The following is a 22,824-nucleotide window of genomic DNA, read 5'->3' on the forward strand; positions in this document are numbered from 1 at the left end:
GAGGAGGTCTCTAGCTCACAGGTCTCTTTGCTAAAGAAACCTGTTCAACTGAACAGGTCTCTTTGTTATCAATAAGAGACCTGTTATGTAAGGTAACAGGTCTCTTCGCATGTATATACATCATATATTTACGAAGGGGAAGAGACCTGTTATTTCATACAACAGGTCTCTTTGATAGCCATAAAGAGACCTGTTTTGTCAGGTAACGGGTCTCTTTATAATTTTTCTTTTTTAAAAAAAAATTATAAATTGACGATATATATTTATTATTTTGTAATTATTCTACTAAAATTGAAAATTACAAAACCAAAAAATTAGATAAATTTACATAAACTTATATAATTATGGAATTTACTAGTAGTAACATTTACAAGTATATACGAACAATAATTTACATGTATAAGAGAATTTATGGAACAAGTAAATAATAACTAATGGAAATAATAATTTACAATAAGTTATCAAAACTAACAACATTCCCACCAATTTTATACGGCAAGTGAATCCAACCATCTCTTTGGTAATTTCTTTAGCCCTCCATATATCAGCTAAGCAAGTTTCTTGAATTGGTCATCTGGCCTCTAAAAACCTGTATACCATTAAGAGAATCAATAAAAAAAAGCTTCAAGGGTTATAATTCAGGTTAAAAACTAGACATCAACAACATAAACACAACCTTACACGATTTAAACATCAATAACAAAATTAAGGGGATAAAATCATATATTATCCCATATGCAATCTTCACCATATAAATCAACTCTTGGGCACCTAAATCATCTGTTATACAAAATAAACCCAGAAAAATCATCAATATTAAAGTAATCAATTGACCTAAACTGCAAACTGCAAAGGAAATAATATACTTAATTTAACATTAAAAAAAAAACCCAAGAAAATACCATCAATAACAAACCCCTATAAACCAACCCTAAGCCTTAACCTCTAACAAACCGCCCACACCCCCGTGAAAACCACCCCAACCCCCGTATAAACTACACTCACCCCCGTGAAAACCATCCCGGCCTCGTAATAAACCGACCCAACCTCGTCATAAACCGACCCAACCCCGTGAAAAACCAACCCCTTGTGAAAAAACCCCAATCCCGTAAGACACTAGCCACCAACGAAAAAACCAAAAACTACCCAATCTAAACTATAGCAACCTATTTTTTTAAAAAAGAAACAAACAAACCATAAACCATTGCCATAGAAACACCTTGTCAACAACCCAAAAACTTTTCAAAATTAAATTGATATGGAAACATACCTTTTTAAGACTAATTCAATTGTAGAATTATTTAGGCAAATTTGACCAAGACTCTAGATCTGGAGTATTTATGGTCATAATAGACGTTGAAAGCCTCAAACTTTGAGTTAAAAGAAGAAGGCAACGCCGGTGTTGAAGGAAGATGCAGCGTCGTTAATGAGGAGGAGTTAATTGCTTCGTGAGAAATAAAAATGAGAAATGAGATGAGACAAGTGATGAGGTGAAAGAGAAAGAGACGTATAAAGGGGAACAAGAAAAGAGATTCATATGAACATGACTAATAATGAGCTGTATAAATGAATAAGAATTAAAAAGGGAATTTTTTTTTCTTAAAAAAAAAACAAAGAAAAGGCGAGAGTACGCTAGTTGTGGTGGGTCCTTAATCCTTATGCGCATATATAAGAGACCCGTTCAGCAAACCAATAGGTCTCTTATTTTCGTCCCAAAATCTCATGTGGGTCCTTTGACATTTTAGAGACCTGTTATCTCTAATATTAGGTCTCTTATATCAAAGAGACCTGCTGTATTAACCAACAGGTCTCTTATTATAGGTCTCTTTTGCCATTTTTGTAGTAGTGTTCCTTCTCTATATTAAGTTTTACTTCGTTCATTACAGCCTTACGATTCTCGTTAAACAAATCACAATCTGCTCTTGGTTCGATATCTATACCACTATCAATGGGTTCCAACTCATGTAATCGAATAAAATTGTGAAGTGTGAATGCAACAACCATAATCGCCAATTGATGTTTAGTGCCCATATTTGGCATCATTGTGAGTATTTTCCATTGAGATTTGAATTGTCCAAAACATCTCAAATCATTCCAATGATTTGTTACTAGTTTGATATTGAATTGTTTTTCAATTTTACGATCAAAGTACTAACTATTCTATCCCAATTCAGCTTTAAATATCCAAATTCTTTCATCTCCAAGCATATGTCCAACAATATCTCCGTACATTCTTCAGACCATGCTATCCTACCAGCCATTACACTATGATAAAGAGCACTTTGGAATCAATATTTCATGCATAAATTATAGACATTAATGTTGAATTGGCACCAGGATTATAATCAAAAGGATTCTTTTGAAATAAATGAACTGAAGATAAAATAATAATTGTGCTTTATATTTTCATCGATATTACTTGCATTAGGTTAAATGTAAAATTCATGAAATCAAATAAATGTATATTTTCCTACATTATCAAAAAAAAACAATGGACAAATGATAAAATTAATAACATAGAGTATTGAAGTATTTACCTATGATGGAGATAAAAGACAAATAACCTATTGAACAAATGAATAGAAAAATACTTTAGGAGATTGATTTAGAGTGTGAAAATTATGACACTAAGATATTGTTTTATATAGGAAAATAGAGGTGTTACCCATAGTTGTTCGGAATATTGAAATATGAAATGATAATTTTCAATTCAATTTAGTCAACCATTTTACATTACCAAAAAATTTGTAAAATTCCCTATAAAGCTATGACAAATTTAATCTGCAATTTAGGTTTTTTAGGATCCCATTTTAATACTTTCTTATAAACAAATTCATTTATGATGTTGGATATTGTAAATAATAAAATTATCAAATATTACAAGTATATTACCTTGTACTATCTGATAATATTAATACTTTTAGGTTTCTTTTAAAATATTTGTAAGGGATCTAAAATATTTTATAATAATAATAATAATTTTCCTAACAATAATAATAATAATAATAATAATAATAATAATAAAACATTAATATGTTTTAAAAAAAACATTAATATTGATTAAAATAAAAGTAGAATATTGAAATAATTAAAATAAGTTCAGATTAGAAAAAATAAGTTCAGATCAGCTCAGATCAGAAAAGATAAGTTCAGATCAGATCAGATCAGATCAGAAAAAATAAGTTCAGTTCATATCAGATCAGAAAAAATAAGTTCAAATCAGATCAGATCAGAAAATATAAGTTCAGATCAGATAAGATAAGATAAGATAAGATAAGATAAGATAAGATAAGATCAGACCAGACCAGATCAGCTAAAATCAGGTGAACTAAACAGAGCCTAAGTCAACATGTTAATTTTGTAATAGTAGGAGAGTTGTAATAGATAAAACAAACAAGAGCACAAATTCTAAGAGCGTCTACCTAGTATAATAGTTAATCCAGACCAAATCTATTTTAATTCATACATTAGGCCAATTTAGGGCAGTTGTATCTTTTCTTCATACAAAAATCTGGGGTTACTTTGGGTTTGGGTGCTTAATTTGTGCAATTGGGCTTTTCTGGGCCTTGTGTCTTCACACTGTTGGCTGATTGGTTTCACGTAATTATGCTTTTGATCGAGGTAACAACGATCTATAAGTGCAATAGGACACTAACAAATAGCGATACCTCCCACTTGATAAATGAGTCCATGTTTCAGTATAATAACTTTTTTTTTTTGGGTCAAACTATTAGGGCTCCATTACAAGGGCCAGACAATAAAATCCATTCAATTGACCCGATTTGTGATCCGCCCAATTTAGAATGAGAAAACATACTTCGTATAACCGATCAGGTTTATGATTTTATGTAGGAGGTCCAGATTTTTCAAATCGTATTCCTATCATCTTATATAATTTTGGATACCTTCGAGTTTTTAATTGTAAAGTAAATAATTTTTATTTTAGTAAAACCTCATTCAAATTTTTGAATACTAACTTTAAATACTTCATACATTATATTTAGAGTTTTTCGTAAAGAAATCCGTGTTTTCTAGATTGAAATAATATTTTTATCTTATCTTAACAATTTTCAAATATTTGAACTTTCTAATCAAACCGAATCTCCGGCTTGACCAACCCGGTCATTTGTATTACCTATTTACCTCTATTGAAAAACAACTTATTTTTAATTTTTTGTTATTGAGTAGAATGCAATGGAATGAAAAGCTAATTACATTTAAGTAATGTTCAGTTGATTATTATTTGCTATAATAAATATTTTAAGTCTCACAAATAATACATCTTTGTTGTAAGAAATATGAAACGATACATTTATTATCCTATTAGCATGAACTAATAGTTATGTAATATGCGTTAATAGACCTTAATTATTAGCACTTGTTAACTTATCTTATATTATCATAATTGATCAACTTTTATATATCTTTGATTCTTTTCTAAACTTCCCTATATTTATATACCTGAAATATTTGAATATAAGGTGAGGAGAACAAAGTCTTACTCCCTAATGTTTAGTTTTGCTTATTACACGTCAAATTGACAATCTTTTGATTAAAAAATTATTCAATCTTAATTCTATAAAAAAAAAAAAAAAAAAAATGAGTAGGCATTCAAATAATTAGGACTACCGAGTATAAAACCTCTAAATACCAAGCTAATTACTTTAGCTAATCAGTGTTACATTGATATTCCTTGTCACAAGCTAAGATCTATCTAAGTGCATGATGACACAAGCTAAGCTATAATGAATGCATAATCCATCTTAGTTAAACAATACTACTTAGACCTAAAAAAAAGTACACTTTGTCTTTGTTATGCTAATAATCATAATTATTAATTAGTTAAAGTATTAAACATAAAGTTTAGTGGTCTTAAATTCCAAAAGGAAGGCCTTATATTGGAGATCACTAAAGAAGATAATGGTGGAGATCCAAGATATGGTGTTAAACCCTAGACAATGGCAAAGCATGCTGTGGTGTTTGACAAAGACACTTCACTGTATATTCCTTCGAGAAAAAAGAATATGGTAGGCTCTTTTTTTACCAACGCACGAGCATTTTTCTATTACTACATTAATCAAAAGCCAAATAATGTGGGAAATCTGTAATAATTTCTTGTTCTTTTATTAGTTTACCTTTTACATTATTCACATTATTTATTACTATCATTATCGTTGATTTATCTCGATACAACTTTCAAAAATTCCAACAATTTATATATGTGAGAATTCATACTTATATGAGAATTAATTTAAAATTTAGAACATGTGAGTTAAATTTTAGAACATGCGAGCTAAAATTTAGAACATGTGACTTAAATTAAAATTTTGAACATATGAGTAATAATTTAGAACATTTATGTGAGTAATATGTTTAAGAATTAACAAGTGATTAAAAATTTATAAAATTTGCTTTATGAAATTTTAAACATATGAGTAAAACTTAGACATCTGATTTGAGATTATGAACATCTGAATAAAAATTTAGAACAAACTGATATAGAATATAGAAAGTGTGAGTAAAGAATTTAGAACATACGAGTAAAAAAATAGAACATACGCTTTAAAATCTGGAAGATATAATTGAAAATCTTAAAACACACGTTTTAAAATTTTGAACATATAAGTTAAAATTTTGGAACAAGTTATTTAAAATTTATGACATCAAACTTAACTAATTTATGATTAGAACATGTGTGTATTAAATTAGAATATTTGATTTAATTTAGAACACTTAAGGAAAAGTTTAGAACATCAGATATAAAATTTAGAACATACGAGTAAAAATTTAGAATATAAAGAGTTTAAGAAAATTTAGAACTAAATTATAATAGATTATAGATGATTTACCTAGTTGGATTAAACATGTCAAATCAAAATGAAACAATAAATAAAACAAGTAGAGAGTATAAACAAAGAAGTATACACAAAAGGAGTAAAAGACATTTTACTTTCCCTTTTTATTCCTTTGCTTTTTCTTACTTTGCTATCAACTTTATCTAGTGTACACAAACAATTACATGACATCTACATCCTCTTTTGCCTCTCCATCTATCTCAGTAGACACCTTTTTGTATGATTGTATTTGTACACTCTGCAAATTCTCGTCTTTTTTCAGAGTTATGTATGGTGGAAGAATTGTACTGAAAGGAACCATTTTTGACAGATTTTCTACAGTTATGCATGAAGTTTGCTGTATAGTGTATACGTACGAAGTGTTTTTTGGATTTTTCTTACATTACTTGGCCCTACAAATTCATTATAAAAATTGCATTTGTACCTTGGAGTTCAAAAAAAAAAAAAAAAAAACAAAAAAAAAAAAAAAACATAAATTTTTTTTAAAAAAAATAAATAAATAGGTCGGGTCATAAAGTCAATGTGTCTTTAAATTCATAATAATCAACTAATGATTTTATTTTCTACGATAAATTTAGATGAGTTAATTGTGTTATTGAAGGTTAAGTTGTCTAGCTCAATCACTACATACAATTGCATAGGATAAAATATTCCATTACTTATTTTTAAGATTTTAAAAGTTAAAGGTGTGCATAAGATGTTGATATGTAGTAGTACTATATAAAACGCAAATGTGACTAATTTTAAGGGAGGAAATACTACGCATACGAAAGTAATAAGAATACAAATTCATAGGGGCATTTATTATGCTTTCCATCATTTCGATCAGCTAGGTAGTGAGCTTCATAAGTTGAACAACCATACAGTATTTATCTAGATTTAATACTGCTACTAATTAAGTTTAAGTCGTTAATGATGACGGACGGCTAATTAAAGAAAACTGATACAGTATTATCAATGATAATGCATCTGACTAACTGACTTTAGTCTATCTTAATATTGTAATGTTTTAATTAATTAATCAAATACGTAATTTTAGTGGCGACCCAGATAGAGTTGCATGTTTCAATTAGGTGATTTGACCAAAAGAAAGATTATAAAGTTAATATTGGTGAAACTCTTGGGACAAAGTGTCTTAGTTTGGAATTTAGGGCATGTTCTCATTATTGAATGAACTCAGCTGAATTGCGCTGAACTGAACTGAATTGAACTCAGCTGAACTGAACTGAACCAAAATAAATATTTTATAAGAGAAGGAAATTAGGAGCTGAACTGAACTGAACTGAACTGAAAATAAACGTATGAGAATAGGCCCTTACTCTGATCCTTGGATGTTTCTACTATAGTCATCCTTAAAATGACTACCATTATAGTTAATTTTCATTGGATGATTTTGATTATTTTTTTTGTTGGTAAATCTTATTTAAAATGATTTTATTTTTTTAAAAGATCAATTTTTCAGAATTTAATCAAAAAAGATTCTTGAAAATTTAGAAAAATAAAAATAAGAAAATTCATTTTTTATAAGTTTGCCCATCAAATGACAAATCAAAATTTCAATGAAAATCAAATATTGGCATTTAAAAGATGACTACGATAGAATTTTCACGTTCTTACTATTCTTAATGTTGTGAATAGGTGGCTAAAGATCCTAATCCGTTATTAGTCTTAAAAAGAGAAAACTGCTCATTGATTTGAAAAATACAAGATGTGAAAATTTTGAATTATAATTTAAACACAAACCTCAAGAAAATTGATTACAAAGAAAGAGCAATAAGTTTTGATAAGGACAATATGTTTCATGTAAAAATTTCATAAAAGTCTAGCTAGAGTCTTGCAACTTTTATGTTGTGACATACATACCCTCATTGCAAGACAAGGATAGACTCACATGTGAAGGCCGCAAGTTTAATAAATAAACTCACAAATGAGTTCATTGGCATAAATATATTCTAGGAGTATTATGGAGTACACAATAGAGAATCTATCGATTAACTCATATAACGTACTACATAGCACATCGGTGTTTGTATTGTCTTCGATTCATCTACCAAAGTGTAGCCTAATTTATTTAGTGGCTTTGTGTAGGTCTAATAAGTAGTATTAGAGCCTATATTTCATTCTGAATAAATGCAAAAGTACCGAGCTCCATAGAGTGAGTTGGCCTAATGCTATAGCACATGGATTTTGACCATATACATAAGCATGCTCCATTTGCAAGCAAGGAGACTCAAGAACATATTCATGTTGGTTCCAAGCACACACGAATCGAAGGCGAGGGCAAAGGCATATTACATTCAATGTGGTTAAGTATGCATGCTTATAATCTTAAAGAAGAGTGTGATTTATAGACATTAATACACAATTACTATAATCAAAGTCTCAATAACAAATATATTTCTTGTAATTAAGTTATTTTTATTAGAACTCATGATTTGTGTTGATTATAGAAGGATGATTTAAAGGAAGTGTAGGGAAAAGGTTACAGTCTTGCACACATGCATGCATGATGCTTTTAATTGCTACTTTTACGATTACATAATGTCAAGTACAAGATGGAAGCTAACCAAGTATACTCATCATTACTTCCCAAAACTTTGAATTCCTTTTCAACGGTTAAAAGCATTCCCTAAATTTAAATAAAAAAACCAAAATAAATATCATTTTATAAAGTTGTTAATCAATTATCATCACCATTTTGATCAAAAGTGAGTCAAAGGGAGGATTTTGATCAAATCTCAGTCCGACAAATTCAATTGAGGGCTTTTCCAAACATCTGTCCCCTTTCAACCGTTGTATATTTTGCATTCAAACTACACACACAAAAAAAAAGAAATTAAAAAATAAAAGATAAGGCCAAATTTTTATAATTATCTTTCAATTTATTGCCCTATTTGTTGATCTATATTCTTTCTATTTAAAGTTCTTAATCACTCACTCTTTGCTTCACTCTTTCCTCTCAACAAGTGTTATCATACATACAAAGTCGTACCTCTCTCTCTTAAATTATGCAAAAGTTTCTCTCAAGTTCTTTGGTGCTAATACTAGCTTACAAGGTAATTGAATATCATAAGCAAGTAGACTAAGCTTCCAATTTTACACTATTTGCTATAGTATCTTAGATGTGATGCATGTTTTGTGTTGTTAGTTTAAGGTTATTAGGTTTGTCTATTTCATTGTTTATATATTGCACAATAATGCATATGAAGCCTCGGTAAGAAATTGTCTTCAATTAAAATGAGTTGTCACATCTATAGTGTATTTTTAACTAATAAATTGTATGTAACAACTATCTCTTTAGAGAATAGTATTTTGCGTATATAGTCGGTAGATAGAAAATTGCTTGTGCATGTTTTCTGATGCTCAAATTTTGTTGTATGTGTCGTGTCTTTTTGTGATCTGCATAAAAGTCTATTGATGTTCTTAAATTTTATAGATTTACACGTCGCACTATACATTATAATTACCTTCTATGGTCAATTTGCAAGTTAATTACATATACATTTAATTCTGATTAGAAATCACTTAAGTATACTCATTTCTAGCATTAAATTTTAGTATCAATAATATAAGTAACCGCGTTTTACTTATAAATAAAGTGAAAAACTGCAACATTATTGTATGTTTAAAATGAAATATATGTGACTATATAAGAGAAATTATACGTTCTAAAAATTAGTAGTTCATATGTGTTATTTCAATTAAACACACCCTATATTTTCTCATGAAAAGATTACAATAATACTACCACCCCTTTTTTCTTGATAATTCAATCTAGTCAAATTTGGCTCATTCATTCCCGCCATTACCTTGGGATGAGAAAAGGCCCATAAATCCCACTATCAAAAGAACAATAACAAAACAAAACAAAAATAAAGACATACCCCTTTAACTCAAAACTAGTGCATGTATAGCTAATGTATGAAGAACTTAAACATTAGTATAAACTCATTATTTCATAACCTTTTACTTTTGTGTTTTATACCAAACTTTATGTCTGATTTTATAATTTTATGTGCTTTTGATCAGATCCAAGGCATAAAAAGGATGATCACACTAATCACTTCACTCAACTAAATCATCTCCTCTGTTTCCTCTGACTCTAAATCCTCACTTATTCTCTCCAAAAAGTCCAAAAAGATGAGAAAATCATCAGAAATCACCAAAATTCTCTTCTTCTTTATGTTCATTGCATTTGATTTCTCCAAAGGCAATGAAATGGACCATCTTTTATCCTTCAAAGCTTCAATAAAAGACCCAACTCGATCGCTTTCGAGTTGGGATCATTCATCCTCACCCTGCAATTGGAGTGGCATTACATGTTCACCCAACAACGCCCATGTCATTACCATAAACTTGTCTAGCAAGAACATCTCCGGCGAGCTTTCGCCTTCGTTGTTTCGCCTTCCCTTTGTTGTTACCATTGATCTTTCAGTAAACCAACTTCATGGGAATATCCCTGAAGGTGTGTTTTCATGCTTATCACTCATTAGCCTGAACATGAGCAACAACAATCTCACGGGCCGTGTGCCTAGTCCCCTGCAACAAGTGACACGATTCGAGACCTTGGACTTCTCCAACAATATGATCTCAGGCAAAATACCGGAAAACATTGGTTTGTTGAGTAATATGAGGTACCTTGATCTTGGAGGGAATGCACTTGTAGGAGAAATCCCGAAATCGATTTCGAATATGACCAAGATTGAGTACATAACGTTGGCTTCTAACCAACTTTCAGGTGAAATTCCAAACGACTTTGGGAATTTGAAGAATTTAAAATGGATTTACTTGGGTTACAACAATTTATCAGGAAATATCCCAAGTAATTTGGGTATGTTAACCTCTTTATATCATCTTGATCTTGTTTATAACAAGCTTAGTGGATCAATACCCTTTTCATTTGGCAACCTTACAAATCTTCAACACCTTTTTTTGTATCAAAACAAATTAAGTGGTGAAATTCCTCCTTCAATTTTCACTATAAAAAGTCTTGTTTCACTAGACTTGAGTGATAATTTTCTCTCAGGAGAAATTCCTGATGAACTTGTCCATTTACAAAATCTTCAAGTTCTTCATCTCTTCACCAATAATTTGACAGGAAAAATCCCGAATTCGATTTCGTTATTGCCAAATCTTCAAGTTCTTCAACTATGGTGTAACAAGTTTCATGGTGACATACCACAAGACCTAGGAAAAATGAACAATCTCACAATTCTAGACCTTTCTACAAATTTTCTTGCAGGAAAAATTCCTGATTCCCTTTGTAAATCCGGAAATCTTTATAAACTTATCCTCTTTTCCAATTCCCTTTCCGGAGGGATCCCTTCAAGCTTAGGATCGTGTCGTTCGCTTAAGCGAATTCGCCTTCAAAACAACTCCCTTTCCGGGGGGTTGCCTAGGGGGTTTACAAGGCTTGAAAATGTTTATTTCTTGGATATTTCGAGTAATGATCTTTCGGGGAATATTGATCAACATAAATGGGATATGCCAATGCTTCAAATGTTGAATTTGGCTAATAATAGGTTTGTTGGAGAGTTGCCTGATATGTCAAGTAGTGTTAAGCTTGAGAATTTGGATTTGTCGGAGAATGTTTTTTCGAGTAGTATACCTCCAAGCTATGGCAAGCTTGCCGAGTTGATGTTGTTGAGGCTAGCTAGGAACCGGATTAGTGGCGAAATCCCGGAGGAGTTAGCATCATGCAAGAAGATGGTGACACTTGACCTTAGCCATAATAGGCTAACTGGCTCAATCCCTCTAGGGTTGGGCCAGATGCCGGTGTTAGGGCAGTTGGACTTATCGGAGAACCAACTCTCTGGTGAGATACCGAGGAATTTAGGGGTTGTGGACTCGTTGGTTGAGGTTAATGTATCTTATAACCACCTTCGCGGTGTGCTGCCCTCCACCGGAGCATTCCTGGCCATTAACTCGAGTGCAGTGGCCGGGAATTACCTATGTGGTGGGCTACACTCTACAAGTGGTTTGCCACTTTGCGGAGGGGATCAGAAAGGCCCCACCACGACTGTATGGTGGGGCCTGGCTATATCCCTTGGTGTGATCATATTTGTTGTGATTATTATTTTGTGTGTGTTCATTATAATCAAGAAAAGGAGGGAAAGATTGTTGCAAGTCCAAAGGGTGGAAATGAAAGATGGAATTTGGGAGATACAATTCTTTGATCCTAAGGCATCTAAGCTTATATCAATCCAAGATATAATTACCAAGAAAAATGATAAGAAAATGCAATTTGTGGTGGAAGAATGGAGTGTTAATAGTTTGTGGGAGGATATTTCACAATTTGGGAAAATTAGGCATCCAAATATTGTGAAGCTACTTGGGGTTTGCAAGTCCGAAAAAATAGGGTTTTTGATTTATGAGAAGGTGGAAGGGAAGTGTTTGAGTGAAGTTATACATGGTTTGAGTTGGGAACGTCGAAGAAGGATTGCTCTCGGGGTTGCTAGGGCTCTTAAGTACCTTCACTATCATTGCTCGCCGAGTGTTTTGGTTGGTGAAATGTCGCCGGAGAGAATCATTGTCGACGGAAAGGATGAGGCTCGCCTGAGATTAAGTGTTGGTGGGTTGTTTTGCTTAGGGCCTAAAAGCTTCATGTCTTCTGCCTATGTTGCACCAGGTAATTAATCAGTATATTACATTTTTTCAATACATGGTTTTGATTGCATGATTATATTTCTACTATATATTCTTAAAGACGTTACTCCCTGTATCTCAAAATAATTGCAACATAATCTACATCTAATACACATAAGGGTAAAAAAATAAAAATATTATATGTGTTAGCTTAAATGTGTTTTAGAACATTAACTTGTTATAAGTTTATCAATACACATGATTTTAAAATATTAAAAACTAGTTATTGGTCCAATATGTATCATGGAGACATGGTTGCAGTTATATTATCCTTGTTAAACAGCATTTAATTACTTATCGATGTTGAAATCAGCTATCCATGAAATAATTAATTAGATAATATAATAAACTTGGATTAAAGTATTGGAATAATTAAGTCACAGAACATTTACTGGAATATGTCAGTAATGTCTCTTATTTATAAAACATACTGTAACCTAAGTATATTCAATTATTAAGTACAATTGTTATTGTAGTTAATTTTGTTTAAGCTAAAACAGGAACATAGACTGGTTATAATATAATTTTTCAGTGCTGTGAGCCTGTGAGAGTACTTTTATATTATGGGACTGTTAATATATATATACCTGATAATGATCATATATAGACAATATTATAGACTTAATAATGCATAATCATCATTTTTGAAACCTTTCACTCCTTTAATGATATCCCAACACCTAATTTTGTACCATCTTCAAGATGATTTATTTCTCTAGTAGAACATTAAAATGTCTTATTCGATATAATGTTAACTCAGATCATACTCATCTCATTTTTTTTTACGCGGTTTCTTTATAGGTTTTTTTTTAATTTCATAAATAACAGATAGGAATCGATGAAATTTATATTGTCGTAATTAGTATTAACTTAAGGAAATAATAATCACGAGTCCAAGGGATGATTAGTTCATGTGACCTACACCAAAAAAATGTTTCAGAAAGAACACACAACAAAGTAAAATGAGGATCATATAATTGAAACTTTTATGAATGCAAACAATTCTGCATGAATATGCAACATGTTTACACGATTTAAGGGTGTAACACAGTTTCCCAAAATTAATATGACCCCATCTCTAAAGTTAAAGATAAATTATAACAGCTCACAACATCATTTCATGGTACTTTCATATTTAACTTTGATGTCATTTTACAATTATTCACCGATCCACCAATTACATGTAATATGGACTACTTAATTAACATGGCATATTCTTGCATTTTGAACATTCCTTTATTCTTTATAATATCTAAATTAATGGCATTATAATTAGTCTGGTAAAGTAACAACATAATTACATGGTTATGTATTCTTTTTTTTGTGTATTAAGCTTAATTAACTTAGAGGGTTGATAAATAATTATGTGTGAATATATATACTATATGGCAGAAACAAAAGAGGCTAAGGAGATCACAGACAAGAATGACATGTATGGATTTGGTCTAATTCTTGTTGAGCTACTAACTGGAAAGGGGCCCACGGACGCGGAGTTGGGGGCCCACGATGGTATCATCGGGTGGGCCCGGTATTGCTATTCGGATTGTCATCTTGACACGTGGATCGATCCTGAGATTCGAGATCAAAGGTTGAATAATCCAAATGAGATTGTGGAGACTATGAACTTGGCACTCCAATGCACTGCTAGTGACCCAACTGCAAGGCCTTGTTCAAGTGATGTGGTTAAAGCATTAGAGTCAATTATGAAGTCTAGAAGGTGTGTTTTAGGGTTTGAGATGTCTAGGTAATTAGTTTTGGGATTTGTATTTTATGTTAAATTTTTGGCCCATAAAAAATCATGGCTTTTGTTGAGGTTTTATTTCATCTCCTAAGCTTGTTTTGCCTAAGTAAGGGCTTAGTATAGGGTTGCTATATATATTTTGGGTGATGTAATTTGTGATGACTAATTACTAAGTGTAGAATATAGGTAGATAATTGATTGAATTGTATTTTACAAACATAGTTGATTAATGTATTAAGAATCTCAATTTCTATATTATGGAGCAGTGCAACTAATACAATTATTGTAATAGCTTAAATTATCTTGGTATTTACTTCAAACTATGTGCAATCCACAATTCTTACACGTATTGATATAAAATAAAAGTGTATCAACAATGCACCACAAAACATCTAGTGCTCTAAAATAGAAAATATAATGTATGTGGACGCATCAACGGAAGCACCATTCTTGATACTTTCGAGTGCATGAAATAACACAAAGTGTAATTTGGAATAAAAATACTATTTTTGAGCAGACGGGGAATCTTATGACTTCTAATCACAATATATGATAGTAAAACACATTTTCATTCTAATTGGTCAAGAAGGTATATATATATATATATATATATATCTTTTATGCATGTATAGCTATATGAAACTAATGAAAATGTCGCTGACCTCTTTCATCATGAGTGGATACATTGACAATTAAACGACAAACTCAACCACTTAAGTTTAGCTTTTGTTGATTTTACAAAAAGCCTTGATTGATTAAGCACCTTAATTTACCTTTCCCAATTACCATGAGATAAAAACAAGTGGAAAAAACAAATTTAGTGTATAAATTTCAACTCATATTATCATAGCTTACAAGGGTGAAAAATGTTTATGCTTGTTATTTACTCAAATAGACAAGCTACAACATAATTGAAATATAAATATGTAGTCCAAAGCGACAATTGACTTATAGGGCAGGGGATATATGAAAATTACAGTTTACCCAGCCCTTTAATTGATAGTGAATTCCCTCTATTATTTTAGGGTAAAAGGATTTGTTTCCAAATTGTTGCATAATGTTCAGTGATATATGGTCTTAGTTCAAAATTATTCCTTTGCAAAAAAAAAAAAAAAATGAATAAAATGGTCTTAATTATTCACAATAACTCAATAATTTAAAGTAGAATAATAAAACTAAGAAAAAAAGAAAAGCTAGCACGGGTCACAAACATTAAAATAAGTCAGTATGATAAGAAACCCCCTTAAAACCTAGCTAAAAAGTAAAAATATTGGTCATGGGTCTACTTTTGATGTAGTACGTGAATGATAGAGAACGTAAGAGCAAATGTAATATATTTGCTATAAATCATTTAATCTCATCATAAATTACCTAAATGCTTCTACGTGTATATAATACTCAATTATATTGCTTCAACATGGTCCCTAGTCTTTAAATTTGTGAAATAATCTACTTCCGTTAACAGCGTTACGTATCATGTGACACTATGATAATCACAACCTTTAAAATCGAGAAAATTGTCAACACGAAATATACAAAGCATGAATAAAGCCCATAAGCACAAAGAGAAAGAATTGATCGAATGGTACTCAGGGTTTGTTTTGATTTACTGAATTGAGCTGAACTGAACTGAAGTGATTGAAGTTGAACTGAACTTAACTAAACTGGGAGAAGAAAATTAGGAACTAAACTGAACTAAAATTAAGCTGAAAAGAACCTATATACCCTTACTCAACAAATTAAATCTACCAAGTGAACTATAAAAATTTCGAAATGCACTCAAAATAGAGTTCCAAACTCATGCAAGTTACGTTAGTTTTTAGTCACGAATCCACTAAAAGACCGAATTGAAGTTGCATACAGTGAATTAATGGTAATGGTGGGTACTACGTGTGACAATAATATTAGCTTTTATCATAAAATATAGTTTGATAAAATTATTCTTTCCGTTTTCTCCCAATCATGTACTGTAAAGTGGGCAAGTCAAAAATTGCAAACTCGTGTTCCTCTTTCAACTCTTAAACAACAATAGCTTTTTGCAAATATGAAAATTATAAAGGGTTTATTCATTATGAATGTGCCTCACTTTTATCTACCCTTTTTGGATCTATGACTATATTCCCTCTACTCTTTGTTATTAGTAACTACTTCTAAATTCCCTTTTTATTTTTGGGTGATTTTCCCGCTTTCAATTCTTCTCACCAGCCTACTTTCAATTAATTTGTTAATTATGACACTCATAAATTATAGTCAATTTTTCAATTAATTTGTTAATTATATATGACACTTATAATTTAGGGTTATCGCTGCTCCTAGCAGCCCTTGGGCACCCAATACCCATTAGGCCACGATGAGCCTCGCTGCCTAGTGAGTAGTGACCCATGCATTGCATCCGACGGTATGGGAGATGACCCGCGACAGTTAGCTCAAGTCTTGTACTTCTAGAAATTAATATCATTTTAATCAATGTGTAACTGTGAAATGAATTGTCAAGATCCATAGGAAATTTAATTTGACGTAGGTGTCAAGTACATATTTGATGCTATGCCCTTATAACTCCAAGAAATTTACACGTAATTGCACTATTAGTCAAGGCCCAAGGGGGGCATACATAAGCATATATACTCATGTGACCCAAATTCTCGTTCTTATTCTAGCAAAAATCTCAAATTATTAAAACTTATTATTTCGGTACCAACTAATCTAATTGATATCCTATCCTCGTCAACTTTTATCCTCTTCCACTAGTAACCGTTCAAGTAAAGACATTCAAAAGGAGATTGGTCCATCCTCATTAGATAATAAAGTTGGTAAGGGTCAAACAGTAAAATTCCAAATTATAGTTCTTTACATATTTTGGGGACCATGCATCATGTTAGTGATTTGGACATCCAAAGCTCCCTGACGAAGATAGATCGTTGATACAATGATACAAATTTTGTTTCTATTGTCCAAATAAACAGTTCTGCAAAATGAATAAAAGACGAGAATATATACAACACACTATGTATAATTTTACAGGCCCTTAAAAGCTGCAATTAATGAAATTATGAGAATGATTTTTGCTGGTCCATAAGAATGGTTTAGGACTTTACTGTAAAATGTTTCTGCCTTTATGTATGCCTTTTGCTCCTACAATATGGACAATGATCAGTAATTGGCTAATTGCAGAGTTCTAGCCTTCTAGGACATATGCAATTATATAACTTATATTCCACTACTTTTTTAAGATATTATTTGAATGATGATAGCCAAGATTTAAATGAAATTAATTGATTAATGTTAATAATAATTATTTAAAGATAGTTTAGGCATAACATGAAAAATCAGATTAATTAGAACATACCATATGAAATTGGAACAAAGATTAGATAAAACTAAATTGTACCCAACCAATACTGTATTTAATTTATAAGAGTTCGAGTGTAAGAATAAACTTAAGGAGTGAGGATGTCCGCAAACTTCATGACTTGCATTGTTGCATACTTGCACGTTGCAAGGTTGCCCTAAACTAGGTACACAAGGTGCCTTGAGGTTCATGGAATGATACTTCATAATATGGAGCAATTGCCAACAAAAATTGCAATAAATAAAATAAAATAAAATATCAGAATAATATAATATTTACAAAATGAACTAGATGTTACATAAATGGGATTCAAAAAATGCTAGAATGATTTTTTGTCCTTTAATTCTTTTTAATTAAGCAACATAATTATAGAATTTTTAAACAAGGTAAAACCTTTAATTATGCCATTATTTTGGAAAAAACAAATATATTTAAAATCATAATAAATGTATTCGTTGCATGCAATCTGTCTTATGATTTGTGCGTGTCGATCTAAGTCCCAAAATGTTCAAGCCTGTTCATCATGTCGTTCAATTTCATCATCACAAAACCTCTTAGAAACTTGAATTGTACCAAAAGGAAAAAATAAATAAATAATCTCTAATCAACACCATAGTAAGCCGAAAAAAGTTTTTATCACATGATAAGAATGTGTTGTTCCCTCATCACCAACTTAGAATGTACTGTATAACAAATACTCGTAAAGGTAAGTGCTTCATATCTATTGGTGCTCACTCTTGACCTTAATTTCAATTTCACCAACCTCGTTTCAATGTAACATGCTAACAATCTTTAATATATATATATATATTTATTTTTTTTTTGACAATTTTGACTAAGATTGACACATTAAATTTACCAACTTAGTAAGACATATATATTATAAGATTACTACAAGACAAGAATCTAATTTGTAGAAGAATGTAAATGTAATGCATGTCGAAGTCTAGTCAAAATGTAATTACTTTTTGAACCATGCATGCTAAGTCCACACAAACTTTTTTTTTTTCTCAACCCAATTCAACTTCTTCAAACAACCTAATGATGATGCATATGTTATTGCTTCTCTTTTTTCGAGGATTATCGTGGATCATATAGCCCCATCTTTTATGAATTTTAATTTATTTTTAAAAAAAAAAAAATCTATTATAAGTCCTGTTAATTTCAAAACATAATTTTTACATACGTAGATTAAAAGAAAAGAAATAAATATACTATTACATAAATATATAGGATCACCCAATGTTATTAATTAAAATTCAACTTACTTTTGTATAGGTAAATAAAAAAGTTATAATGAACGTTAAAATAAATTTAATCGCCTTTATTATTATATCTAAGACGGATTGATCATCATTTCTCCGATTGTTTTCTCCTATACATCTTTTGGCTCATTCTAGTTGCTTCTATGCAATATTAAGCAATGATGGGGAAGGACTTAAACTCGTGGGGTGGATTGGCTTACGTTCATATTTAGAAGATTCCACATTTCCACACCACCAAACGTTGCATTAGTCTCTTCATCAGACAAATCAAAGAAAATATCCAATAATCAACTGACATTAATTATAGCAACATTAAGGCCAACAACAGCTCTATTTTGCTGGCAAAAAGATTGATACTATTTCACAAAGTAAGTGAAATTGGATTTTCTTCTCAAAAGCCTCAATACAATAGCTAGATTTCAATTAAATTTCTTGAAGACCATGCAAAAGGGTTCAAAAGCACCTTTTTTGCATTTTGATTTTTAAAAGGTAGTTCTTTTGCTACCAAAACTTTCAACATGCAAATCATATCTAAAAACTTGTTTTTATATATCTTATATATCATCACCTTATCAAGAAAATCTTAAATTGCATCCTAACCACATACTTTTGCACAATCTTTATTGCAAAGGCACAAACAATAGTAATAGCCTGACCTATACCCATTGTAACTCATTTATGAGTGTCCCACATTGGAGAAAGAGGAGAGATGGTTTCACTTTATAAGGTAGAGGAGTACCTCCTACTATTGCCAATTGGTTTTAGTATGGAAGCTCCAAACCCTTGTTTGTGGACCAAACTCTCCTCCGCCTTGTTCGGGTTGCCCAGGCCCATTTCATATTGTTTCAAAATTTAACAAAGAAAATGATATCATTAAATTTATTCCCATAAGACGTTCTTGTTCTTTTTAATTTGTTGAGTGTTCAACTCTCTCAACTTTTCTCGATGTGGACATTTACATGTGTTGTTTGGAAAGCCTGCTTCAACAATTCCACTCTTACATCAAACGCCAGGAATCTCACCAAGTCATCCAATGTCTTAAGGAATTCAAATTTCACTTGTGCAAGTTTTGTCACATGACCATCTCCCTCAATCATCCTTAATTATTCAGTTGTAGGCCGTTAAATAATGTTTTCAAAACACCTATACAATTCTATGAAACAAACATTAAATGAGAAACGAATTTGTATCGAAACCAAATTGATCAAGTTTACACCAAAAGTGCGTAGAATATAGACGGTCCTCAATTTCATTCAAAATTCTCAACTAGGGAAAAACATATATGAGATTAAAATCACATAATCCATGCATACAATAATGGACTCCAAAGGTTAAATTAAAAAGTTTGATTATTCTTTATTTCTTTGACCCTAGCTTGAGCATATTGAAAATAAATAAATAAATAAAAATTATTAAAAAAAGAAAAGAAAAAAAAAGGCTATCGGGCCACATAAATACTCATAACACCTTAGTTATGTATATAGGCTGGTCCAGTCCTAGAAAATGATGATAATTTATTTGAGTACAATATAGAGGTTCAAGTAGTAGGGTTTTGATTATGTGCAGGAGACTGTATTATTAGATAAGATAGAATTAGGAGTGATTTGATTTCATCTTAATATAAATGGGATATGATATGATCAATTATGGGCTCTAATTGCAACATGCATGGTGGTGGACCCTTGAATTAGTATTGGCTCACAGTCACGTACAACTTCCAGGCTGTTTCAATTCAGAAAACATGGGTACATAATACGTGATTTCATGGGGAGCCAACTTAATTTTAAGAGTAAGATTGAAGGATTAATGATGGGTTAGTTGAAGAAATAATTGGTATGCAACTTTTTTGAACGGCTAACTCTTACTAATCAAGTAAGCAGCATTTTGTGGATGCAAATTAACTTAATTGGTGAAAGTTTTAGGGCCTCATAGTGGATTAAATCTCGTCTACATCATTACCCTTTGTAGCTCTCATAGTATGTTGTATCTTGTATGTAAACTCTATTTGGTATCTATGTTTTCGATTTTGACACTGTTTTTGTTTACGAAATTTCAAATACTACCTCCGTTAACGGTTATTTGCAACATATACTATAAATGAATGCTAACTATTATGTGCAACAAATGTTTTTTTTTTCCTTTTTAGGTAATCATTTCTCTCTATCTCTCTCCTCATCACATGCACCCAACTTTTTCTCTCCATTTTACTCTCAGAAACAAATTTTGCCTAGGAGTCCGCAAACACCCCCTTAGTTGCAAATAATAGTTAACGTAGGAAGTATTATGAAGCTCGAAAATAACGTTTTCTCACTAGAGTTTTTCAACATTGAATGAATCCTCTATCTTGTTCTCGATCTCTATCTCTCTTTGTCAAAAACCAAGTGCGGCATCCATAGCTTGCATTTCAAGACTCCTCACTTTCGCGTTTATATCCCACTTTACATTTTCGTACAACCTAGAGTTGATGCGGAAGATTCAAGTAGAATTGAGTTCAATTTGGGTAACTCGGGTTATATCTTGCTTATGCTTGATTATATATATTTAACCAATATATTATATCTATCAGTCTATATGCTTGCTCCATCTTTCAGTCAAGTATCCCACAACATGGATGCATAATATGTGATGTTGTGGTGGAGCCCACACAAGCATAATTCAATCAAACAACCAATTCTGATAAACATTATATTGAGCATAAATCCAACAATCCATACATCTATTTGTATTACACATATAATTTACCTTTCATTTTGACATGCATTATGAATTGTTCCTCCTCATAAGGAAAAAGCAAAAGCTTTTAGTACTATTAATTTAGCCAAAATAAAGGTACAGTGGTCCAATTATATAATTACGGGCTACAATTACAATAACTGAAAAAAAAAAATAGTGAGCATTTTTAAAGTGCTAGTATAAGACTTTAGCAATCAGATTGTCTTGTCAAACTGACATAATATGCTCTTTGTACTACCTTCCTTATAAATCATTTAATTTACGTACAATAAGTGTTTCACCTGGATGGCCCAATAAGTACTTGAGCAATCATCCAAACTAGATCCCAGCCAACTATAGGTATCAGCTGACAATTAATTCCGGACAGAGAGAGTATGTTATAGGCCAGTGGCCAAATGGTTATGTAATGCATAAAACACTAGATCAACCAAATAAACCAAAGCCCGAGGTAGAGGTAGAGCTAGAGCTAGAGTATAGCCACCTTTACGAAGGTTTGGTTTGATACAAGAAGCAAAGAAGGCATATCAAGTCAAACAGGCTGAAAATTTGTAGGCATGCATCTGATTCATTTGTACATCTAGTCCTAACAGTATGAAACTTAACAAAATTGATTCGGCAAAATAAGCTTGAACTAGTATCACTCTTTGCTTTCCTCTAAATTTAGCTCTTGCAGTACTTACTCATCAACTCGCTGCACACGAAAAAGTACTCAATTGATGCTCAGACATCTCAGTATTTTCCTCCAAGCCCAGCAGCAAGCATGCCAATACTTGAATAAAGCACAATTTCTTTATCATATTGCTACTTTTACACATAGGATTGACATCCATCTTAACCTGCAGATCAGTGAGATCACATTTTCGCGCAGCCTTCACGTAGTGTAAGCCACATATGGTCGACCTACATACATCCATGTAGCGCAGAAGTAATAAGACAGCAGGTATATATACAAAGGAGCCTCTTAATTGAATCATTAGGAACACAATTCAAACACCAATATATAGATGAACAAATTCCATTTACTCTTTTAGCATTAAATATTTCTTACTAAAACTCATTATTTCTGTTAGAAAGACTCAAAAAGACTTCACCTTCCTTTGTTCTAGTCACAAACATGTTGGTATCTATAGGTAAAAAGCTGGATATTCACGCGCATGAACTCATAGTTGAGTCCTATTAGGAGTATAAGCATGGCAAGCTGTAGGACCTAACCAACTAACAGTAACTGTGGAATAC

The 22,824-nt window shown here is 31.4% G+C and overlaps 1 protein-coding gene and 1 long non-coding RNA gene across 3 annotated transcripts; one reads left to right on the forward strand and one right to left on the reverse strand.

Moving 5' to 3' along the window:
• Positions 1–355: 355 nt before the first annotated feature.
• Positions 356–1,158, reverse strand: LOC110705313. Of its 2 annotated transcripts, none has more exons than XR_002508063.1 (2): positions 682–1,158; positions 356–589 (listed from the first exon to the last, which is right to left on the reverse strand). It is a non-coding gene; the product is annotated as an uncharacterized LOC110705313 (long non-coding RNA). The 2 variants fall into 2 exon arrangements; XR_002508064.1 differs by having other exon boundaries at positions 677–1,158.
• A 7,225-nt stretch (positions 1,159–8,383) lies between these two features.
• LOC110705555 (probably inactive leucine-rich repeat receptor-like protein kinase At2g25790) lies at positions 8,384–14,530 on the forward strand. Its single transcript, XM_021883444.1, has 3 exons — positions 8,384–8,911; positions 9,885–12,483; positions 13,893–14,530. The coding sequence occupies exons 2-3, from the start codon at positions 9,996–9,998 to the stop codon at positions 14,246–14,248; spliced, it is 2,844 nt and encodes a 947-aa protein (XP_021739136.1). The 5' UTR covers positions 8,384–8,911; positions 9,885–9,995; the 3' UTR covers positions 14,249–14,530.
• Positions 14,531–22,824: the final 8,294 nt, after the last annotated feature.

Source organism: Chenopodium quinoa, unplaced genomic scaffold (assembly GCF_001683475.1).
Source record: "Chenopodium quinoa cultivar QQ74 unplaced genomic scaffold, ASM168347v1, whole genome shotgun sequence".
Lineage (NCBI taxonomy): Eukaryota > Viridiplantae > Streptophyta > Magnoliopsida > Caryophyllales > Amaranthaceae > Chenopodium > Chenopodium quinoa.